Source organism: Aplidium turbinatum, chromosome 5 (assembly GCF_918807975.1).
Source record: "Aplidium turbinatum chromosome 5, kaAplTurb1.1, whole genome shotgun sequence".
Taxonomy (NCBI): domain Eukaryota; kingdom Metazoa; phylum Chordata; class Ascidiacea; order Aplousobranchia; family Polyclinidae; genus Aplidium; species Aplidium turbinatum.
In genome coordinates this window covers 26,738,644-26,748,593 of record NC_137476.1, presented here as the reverse complement: position 1 = coordinate 26,748,593, position 9,950 = coordinate 26,738,644, and the positions used below count along the sequence as shown (strand labels likewise).

General features: G+C 36.5%; 1 protein-coding gene across 2 annotated transcripts; it reads right to left on the bottom strand.

Annotated features, from left to right (window-relative positions):
* Window positions 1-265: 265 nt before the first annotated feature.
* On the bottom strand, window positions 266-9,664 carry LOC145770547 (ADP-ribosylhydrolase ARH3-like). 2 transcript variants are annotated; one of them, XM_082582226.1, is made up of 6 exons: window positions 6,694-9,664; window positions 6,151-6,259; window positions 2,912-3,122; window positions 2,584-2,765; window positions 2,294-2,379; window positions 266-1,977 (listed from the first exon to the last, which is right to left on the bottom strand). In XM_082582226.1, exons 1-6 carry the CDS (start codon window positions 6,854-6,856, stop codon window positions 1,646-1,648), a joined length of 1,083 nt encoding a protein of 360 aa, XP_082438352.1. In that variant the 5' UTR covers window positions 6,857-9,664; the 3' UTR covers window positions 266-1,645. The 2 variants fall into 2 exon arrangements, with proteins under 2 accessions (XP_082438352.1, XP_082438353.1); XM_082582227.1 differs by having other exon boundaries at window positions 7,341-9,664.
* Window positions 9,665-9,950: the final 286 nt, after the last annotated feature.

Genomic DNA, 9,950 nt, shown 5'->3' with positions numbered 1-9,950 from the left:
CTTTAGTTAAGTGTTTTTTCGTTTACATGGTACAGAAAAACTACTTTAATTTGAGATGAAACCTTCGCAAAACAAGGCATCTAGCGCAATGTGATAGGCTATAGCTTGCGTGGTAAAACGCTTTGGTAACGGACCACCAGGATTTGGTAATTTTTCTGACGTTATAGTCTGTCTCATCTCAATCCTGCAAAACCAAATATCAAGAAGATTACTACCAGTACTTGACATGACACTCGAGAGGACGTTGGTTCGACACTGTACGAGAGCATGCATTCGTTTCTTGGCAAGGCGCTGGACATACACGACATAATAAATAAAAGCCATAGATTTGATGACTAGAAGTCCTTAGCTGCTTCCAGCTGCCTGTTACATTGAACCTGTCATTCGCAATGGAAATGACGATAATCACATTAAACACGCGGCAGTCAGCAGTTAAGATTTAGACAGCATGTCATTTGAACCTGTCAAAATGTTGCTTACAGAAGCCTGATTCTTTAATACAGCTGCAGATGCTAGCACATATTTGTCAAGAATACGACAAGAAAAGAAGCTAAAACGAGCTACGAGCTAATTTTAGTGTTTTATTGAGGAGCTTGAACAACAATAAGCTACTTAATGAAAATCTGCATAAATGTAAATGAATTTGCATACCAATATACGTAAAATCACGTAGGCTATAACTATAGAGAACGCCGTGTAGACAGCTCATTTAGTGTTACCTCAATAACAATACCGATTCTGACGTAGAACAAGCAGCAGTGAAGAAAGTTAACGATAAGGCAACGCTAAAGGATCTAGTCATGCATGAAAATCAACCATTGAAATATTCATTGAGAGACACTAAGCAATAGTTCTCCACATATTTGGCACATTGTCTGATACTCCAACGTTTGTATTCTAAATACTTCGTTATTGTAAACTTATTATCAGACGAACCAATTAACGCTTTTTAATTTTTGTTATTCAAAGCATGGACTGTGCCAAAGACTGTTGAGCGTGGTTTTTGTTAAAACCATTTGACTTTTATTACTTGATGGATGCACAAAATTAGTCAACTTTCTTATCAAATTCAAACGTTAACTGGCAACTTCCTACAACTGCGAAATGGGTCAAATGACGAATTGTGTGCTGAAAAGTGTAAAAACCACATTTATTTTATGACACATTTGACATTAAACATTACCTACAGTGTTTGATATTGCAATAAACAATTCATTCATAAACAACTTGAAAATTCACAAAAAAGTTCATGATATTATGTAGAATGGTCAGACAAATACGGTGAACAAATGACCAGAGGTAGTCTTCGCTAGGCCTACTCCAAGCGGAAGGCCAAAAAAGAATCCAATTATGGCCAAAATTATTCCAACACAGAAAATACGCAAAAGGTTTCTGGCAAATATCGCATTAACAAAACAACTATTTACGGTCATTAAATGTATTCTTCAGTGAGATACAGTGTTACGTATATTTACAGTGACATCAGAAAACACAATATAAAACATATACCAAATTGGCAAAACATGTTGGTAATTTTTCGCTTGTTTGACTGCACTCTACTAGCCAGTTTTACAGCTTTGCGTGATAGTGGATCAATACAATTGAGGGGGAGAAAAGTGTTTGAAATCGATAATGAGTATACGTTTTATCCATTTAATTTTGGTGTGATTCGCGCTGCCTTGTGTAGCCGTTGCGACACAATTTTGAAAACATTGTTCGCCGTTTTTAAAGCAACCTTACTATCTTCACATGCAAACATCCAATAGTCAGGGATCATGTCAAAACCGTAATACGCTCCAGCTATGGCGCCAGCCATCGTGCCTTTGGTGGGCGTATCACCACCTAACGATATGGCAAAGAAGATTGTTTGCTGAATTTTGGTCAAAGCTCTTAATTGAGGAGGCTGCAATTCAGCAAGGCAACACAGAAAACTAAAAATTGCAGCGGACACGGCTTCTGTTGCTTTAACTCCGTTACCTGCAAAATTGGATACTTTGAGGTAAATTTTTCAAAAAATAAGAGTTAAACTATCCAACCTATTGTAGTGCAATGTGCAGCTACGTTCAGAAAAGGATGTGCACCCAAATTAATTGTAATGATTCTATCGTATCAGGTAAATGAATTGCAAGACATAAGAAACAACAACAAAAGACACAAAAACACTACGATTGTCCGATTTCTTGAGCTAAAAACAATTGGTGATAACTGATAAGGAGTGCCCAATGCCCATTAGGGATGAAGTGTCCTATTTGTAGTGCCAATGACATATTAAAAAAAAGAAACATTTACAAACCTATATTTTCATTAATTTCTTCTACAGAAGGGACAACTTTTCTGCTCAAGATCTCGTGAATGTAATTGAAACGCTCTGTGTAAGGCCTGAAAAGCAATCATTGGTAACATTACAAAAAAACTGCTTGAATCCCACTCAGATGACTTTTTTCCTCAAACTTTTTTAACTCGTGATAAACTAAAAATAATATGCACTCAATAGCAAAGATACCTTTTCATTCGTTTTAGGTACGCTCATTTAAAAAACTGTTTGAAAGTTGTATGTTTTGCTGTTACATGATGTCAGCTTACTTCTTATCTAAGTCAACTTCTAGTCGATCAATCAGATTTTTTAGAGTTTTCCAAAAATTTTCCCACGTGATTGGCTGAGCAGAAGTAGATGAAATAGCAACCTCAACTGCAGTGGCTTGTAAAATTGCACCGTTTACCGCATCGACGTGATAGTGTGTGATCTGTGCACTAAAAGAAGCCACCTAAAATATATAAAGGTTACTTAGAGCATAACTAAAATCATGTAAACACTCTCATATCATTACGTAACATCCAGATACTTGTGTGAAATAATCATGCAACAAAAATATTTTTAACTTGCTTAAAGTGCTGTAAAAACGTACCATACCTTTTCTAGTTCCTCTGGCTGTTTATAATAGTAAAGACCAACAGGGAAAACCCTCATCGTAGATCCGTTGCCAAAAGATCCTTGACCTTCAAACTGTTCTTTTGCAGCCAGGTATGGATCTAACAAGTAGTTTCGTTTTTGAAACTTTTGAAGTACAATTGCAACACCATTGCTATATCCGCGAGAAGTCGTATAATACCTTTGTGAAAACCTGCAAAATATAGTAAAACATGATATTAAAACAAGGTGCATGTCACGATCTGTATGCGTAGTCCTGCGGTGGGCTACAGTTTTGTTCTAGAATAGGTGAACCATTTTATTGCGTAATTCTGTTGTGGTGTTTCGACGATTACTGACCGATAGTAACTTTTAGTTACGCAATCTGTTGTTGTGAAATCTACTTCTAGAAAGTTTCTGTTTACGTAACATTCTGGAAACTTCTGACTTGTTGGCCAGTAGAACCAATTCTTGTGATGTAATATTTCCCTAGTCTCTGGAAGCTTCTGGTCCAAGCACACCTGTTATAAATAGCCACGTGATTTGATTAATTATTATTATTAGAGTTGTGTATTATGAGGATTAGAAACTGTAATGAAAAGTATATTGAAAACAATTGTAGAGTTCTAGCCGGTATTGAATAGATTGGAAAAGTGGAAGTTAATGGCAATTGTAAAGTAGCTGTTGCAAGTAATAGTGTATATTTATTTTGAAATCAACGACGTTTTTTACTATTCAAACTTTGATTTCTTTATGTTCTGCAAGTGGTGAATCATTCGTCAGTTCAAGCACTTCATCTATCATCTCACAAGTAGAACTATCCGACCATCTATCTGACTGTTTAACGTTTGGTATCCCAATAAACTACGTCATCAATCTTTCCAAAGTGTCTTCATGTGTGAGAACTAGAAAGAATTGTGAAAGCGCAAACGCAGTTTAATTTTTAAAGCATGATGTTTATTTATGCCTATTAAGATACAGCATACCAAAAAATTGCAAGTAGAACGAATACACACACTATACAGTATACAGGGTGGCCTAGCAAGGCTAGCAAAGTGTGGACAGATGAAAGTTAGATTTTTTCAGGAATATGAAGGCCAATAAAAACAAGTCATATATCAATTAAAGAGAAATGTATTGTCTTTAAAAATTATTCAACATATCCACCTTTCTCCTTGATAACCTGGCAGAGATGAGGGGTCACCTGATCACATGAGATGCACAGTTTCAGCGTCAGTTTCTGCCCAAGATTTGGTCTGTTTTTGCTTCAGAACCTCAACATTTGAATGGGATAGAGCGAAGGACTTCTGCTCCAAGAGAGACCATATCCCAAAGTCTATTTACTTTAAATCAGAAGAAGATGAGGGCCATAGTTTTTTTTGGCCAAATCGACTTGAAATGGTCTTCGGACCAATCTGGCTGTGTGAAAGGTTGCTCCATCCTGCTGAAATGTAATTCCTTCGTTTCCAGTAACTTTCCTCACCCAAGGAACAACTTTATCCTTTAACATCTTCAGATAAACATGTGATTTTGACACAGTTGATTTTGACGGTCAGCCTCGATGAAACCAAAGGGTTTTGAGACTTGTGGACATAACCCCTGTCCAAACAATTACCGAAGCTGATTTTTGCCTCCTAAATAAAGTTCAACAGGCACCGAATCTTCAGATTTAACCCAAATCCGATAATTTTGGCTGTTGTGTATGGCTTGAACGGTGAAAGCGTGAACCGTGAAAGTATTGGCGATGCCTCAACCGCTTAAGAACTGGCATTGGCAGGTGTAAAACTTTAATGAGACACCGAGGGTGTTCCATGGGGAGCACGTTGCAAATGCGGACAAGAGCAAACAATGAAACATCTACTCGAATGCCCTGACCTAAAAGAAAGGTGCTCTGCACAGGATTTGGCCGAGTTCAACGATAAAGCATGAGCTTGCGTGATGCTCTCGGCTACGGCCATGTGACACACGATGAAGAAGAACAGTGAATAATTTCTCATCAGTCCAGAGAACTTGTGGCGGCATGCCATGAAGGAGCTTATTTAGAAGAATCTTTGATCTATTGAACCTCTTCTTCTTTGTGGCATCAGAAAGAAGTTGTCGTTTATTAATTTAGTATGGCTTCACCAGATCCTTTACAAGTATATATCACCTGGATGGTTGAAAGGCTAACATGTGCCTCTTTAGCAAGTTTTCTGGAGCTCCTGCCACAATTCCGTTGCAACTTTTCTCTAATGTTCTTAATGAGCTTTTTGGTTCTTACGGAGCTTTCTGGGATGCTCCTGACCTTTAGTAAGCAGCTACCAGTCTCTCTTAACCTTTTTACTGCCTTGTATAAACCAGAACGACTCACGATCCCTTTCAAAATCTTAGCAGGTGATGACCCCTTATGACAGTGCATTTCAATGATCTCAGTCAAAATCTTCGCCATGGGTGTAACTTTAATTTTCCAGTAAATTTATAGAATATTAGTAATCCAGGATGATTAATTGATTATACCATAAATCTGTAATAAGTACAAATAACTTAGTTATCGGAAAATATGTTTAAATTTGATATGAAATTTAGTTCACACTTTGCTGGGCCACCCTGTACAGTATGATATAAGAGTCCAACTAAACACAATATCAGAGCATCCCTCAGTCTTATATTAAAGGTTGAAATGTGACTTACAAAATCAGTGTGATATGCTAAATGGATATTTTGAATGACCCAAGTGCCGATGTTAGGATGGCATGATAGGAGAAAATTGGTGACTTGCACTCAGCAGTGTCTATCAGCTTATGACATGGGCTAACAGCAGGAAAGATTTGGTACTTTCTACTTAAAAATGTTAAAAGACCTTAAACTTTGCCATAAAAAGTGTTCTATTGTGCTTGGTTTAGTGTGGTGTATCATTGACTCATCAGTTGGTACATCTTGCATCTAACCAAAACATTACTCTGGTGCAAAATACTCTACATCTCAACTTTGTCAATCCAGATTGATAAATTTTAGATGCAAACCAACTGTACACAATTCCAATTCTGAGTAAAGGGTGTGGTGCATACATGCCACTTCTGAGTGAATGCATTTGACTAAATGTAAACTATATTATAATCTACTTTACTTTTGACAATGGAGAACTATTAAAACTGATTAGAATAAGGCTGAAATACCAGTAGCCTACTCGAGTTAGAGAACTTTTAACAAGCAGCAATAAACCAGTTTAGATAGTGTAGTTTCAAAAAAAGTTTCTATCTCACCTGACAGCAACGTTTGTAGGAACAAAACCTTTGTCTGTGATTAAGGATTGAGCAAGAACTTGAGCCATTTCGGTATCAACAGAGTATGAAAATGAGGACTTGAATGTACCTGCATGTAGAGTCAGTTTTTGAAAAATCATAAATCACCTTTACATGACTTGATGACAAGATCTGAATGTCTCGAGACTTAATTATTTCTTGTGTCTAATGTTTAGGTTGTGTTCAGAGTGACATGAAAAACAAAAAAATATGCACTGGTACCTTTAACTTTGCTTGGATGAGAAATAGAGATTTCATTTTGTCATACTAGTAGCCTGATGGATGTAATAAAATATCCTGAACAGCACAGCTTCAATAATATATTATTGGCACCCAGATAGAGATTTAACTTTGCTATTCCAGCGATAACAAATACTGTGTCATATGGATCAGGTCATTCAGACCACATTATAAATATTTGAGGTTATGCATTTCTTCTCAGGTTGACTGAGTACTCCAAAACATTTCACTTTGAAACATTAATTTCATTATAAATTGAATCACCATTTTCATGGAACTGTTCCAATTTTTTTTCCATTGCAAAAAGTGCTTCATAGAAAATGCCTTTAGTAAATGAAGTGTATTTAAATCTTTTACCGATGCAATCTCCAGCTAATGCTGCAGCAAAAGATCCTTGATACTTTGACAACAGTGCTGTAGCTTCCATATTTCAAAATTTCTTTTTGAATTTAATTAAAATTCGTGCATTAAATGGTGAAAATTGTTAAAATTTTACTTTGTATTTCATAGTCTAACAATCATGAAACTTCATATCACTGAACATAAAGTAGAAAAGATATCCATGTCACAATGAGGTACTGTAGGCAATAAGATATTATTTTAACAAAACAGGCACATATCTCAATTTTGGGAAACACGAAGTTAAAGTAGTATGACGAAACCGTTTAATGACACTGTACTGCTTAAACGTATTAATTATTTTATTGCATCAAAATCCTAAATCAAATCCTATCTAATGTTAAGTAAACCTGACGTTTGATCATATCCCACTTAAAGGAATAAATTAAATAATGGTATCAAGATTCGCTTCTCATTTGCATAGTTTATTTATGTAATCACTAATCATATAAATTTTGTCTTCGATCGCATGTTAGGAAGCAAAGAAAATGAGTCACATGACAAACATAAACCTGTAAGGGAAAGGGGGATGTCTCTTTTTCTGCACATAATTGTCTGCAACTTCAAACGCAAAGTGTAGAAATTAAGGTCACCAAACAGATGCATACAATCAAACAATAAACTAGCGACTTTAATCCCATGATGAAATTTCATGTGCAAAACATGCGCCGCAAAGAGTAGAGCCTTCCCAGACAGCAAATCAGTCGCTTTTTATATTGATATCTGTAACAAAACATATTTTAACCCAGCTGGACTTCGTTAGGGCGCAAGAACAAACAAAAAGGATTGATCATATGATTCATGCAGCAGCTATAGCCTAGAACTAAAAATAACATACTTGATACAAAGGCATGAGCGGGTGTAGTTTGCGTTGTGATGTGACAGAGAATTAAAGATAAAAGAAATCCTATTTCCGCAGTATGCAGGAAAAACGCTTTGATTGTACAAAATGCACTAAGACAATCGCTAACAATGCAGCTTGATGCAACAGGACACAAATTAAATCTCAAATTTAACCAGAATTCTGAACAGTTGTAAAATTGTAGTACACATTTGTAATGCTTGATGCAACCAAGTTAGCATACGCAGTCACGCACATTCCCAACAATAACGCCCATTCATGATAAACATTTTTTCTTGAGCAAATTGGTTAAACGTATCAACCAGACAATCGTAAAACATCTGGCAAATAGGTGATACGATTAAATCTCTGAAAAACCCTGATAAGCTTTAAAAATGTCTGCAAGTTTTTGAAAATGCAGACAATGAGTGTACGTAATATTTTACAAGCTGTGTACAGCTCGGCTTGGCTAAGCGTTCTCCTTAGTATAGTCAGGATACACCTAGCTGCGTCCGACAATGTTTAACTGCAACCTCCACTTTGTGTCAACGCGCGTCTTTCTCCTCACTGTCCAACAGCAGCAGAACAATCGTTTGGAGAAATTGCAGTTTTCTGTTAAAGAACGAAACACATATAAATAGCTACGCTATTGGCACATAATACGAAATAGACAGAAAAGTTAATAATTTTGGTTTAATTAGTTTGACAATTATGGTACCTACCGTACTAGAAAAAAGTCACCATGTTATTTACCAAACTATTTCGTGTACAAGGTGCAAATCGTCTAAAGTGACGCAATTACGTAGTTGATTCCAATATTCTACTTCAAGGGGAAATTCATGTGTGGTGAACAACCTTTCTCTAGTTCAGGGGTGACGAACCTTTTTGCCGTCGTGGGCCACTTTGTCAATTACACATGAGTTATCGGGCGACACAACTTTTTAATCGTAACCTACTATATGAAATCTTTTAGAAGCGACTCAAGATATTATTCATGAAAAGTAACAAACGGCAGATGAAAAAAATAAAACCCACACAGTTGAAATTATCTTACGCAGAATCGAAACATACAACAGTAACAAATAAAAACAAATCAACTTGAGCAAAAAAGGATAGAGCAACAGTAGCCTACTTGCATTGATAATGAAGACAGTTTAATTTTCGAAGTGTTTGCTTTCATATAAGTATGATTTCTTCTTTTTTTGGCTCTATCCTTTTTGCTCAAGTTGACTAAATGTTTCGACCATTATGCTCCGAAACAACAAATCAGTTAATGAAATTTATTTTTCAAACAACAAACAAAAGTCCATGCGAATCATACAGCTGAAGCTATCTAATGCAGCATTGAAGCATAAAATATTAAAAAATAACATTGAAGAATTGAATTTTTTTGCTTAGTGGGATTTTTGGAAAGTTTTTTGCTTGACTAAGCGTTCAATATTAGGTCGAACAGACGATGTGGCAACTCTCAACTGCATACTAAGATTTTCATCTGTCAGCCTCGAACTGTAACGACTTTTTGTAAAGTGCATTTTAGAAAAGAACTGTTCGCATAGGTACGTGCTGCCGAAAACAGATGACCATTTGGGAGCGTAAGCTCTCAAGTTTGGAAACTCTTCCTTTGATAAACATACACAATAAAATTCAAGCAACGGCTTGTTTACATACATCGCTTTTAGCGTGCCATCACTCTGTAGTTTCATGAGTTTAATGCATGAACGATTGTCAAATTGTTTTGCGGGCCACACAAAATTCTTTGACGGGCCGCATGCGGCCCGCGCGCCGCAGGTTCGTCACCTCTGCTCTAGTTGTTGGTAATTCACGATGAAGTCACAGTGACAAACAGTCTAACAGAACAATACCACTGCAATAGGTTTCACACAAAGTTTTGCTGTAAAATAAACAAATAACATAACTACATTTTAAATCGTGCCTTTCTCTTTATTATGACTACCTCTAGCTCTGCCACCAGATATTCCACCCCGCAAGCCCCAAAATTCACGGCGAACAGGGCGGACATGTCCGTAGGTAGGCTATTACATGAAGCTTTCCATAAGTGAATTCTCATTCACTTCTTGCTCTCAGTAATACAATTTGAAACTCCTGAACGATTTTTAGTTTGCTTGCTTTCAATCTGATACCAGCATATGCGACAGTCACAATTAGAGATGTACCGATACCAATATTTTGGCCGATACCGATCCCGATATCACTTTTTTAGGCCGATACCGATAGTTTGGCCGATACTTTGGTGTTACAAAAAGAAGCAAAATTGGTATTT

What these genes read in the sequence shown, in the direction of transcription:
- LOC145770547 (XM_082582226.1), bottom strand. Translation starts at nt 6,856, where the DNA reads ATGGAAGCTACAGCACTGTTGTCAAAGTATCAAGGATCTTTTGCTGCA. An exon ending in GGAACAGTTCCATGAAAATG is followed by an intron (nt 6,260 to 6,693) that starts GTGATTCAATTT and finishes CTCTACATGCAG; the next exon opens with GTACATTCAAGTCCTCATTT. An exon ending in AGAAATTAATGAAAATATAG is followed by an intron (nt 1,978 to 2,293) that starts GTTTGTAAATGT and finishes CCAATTTTGCAG; the next exon opens with GTAACGGAGTTAAAGCAACA.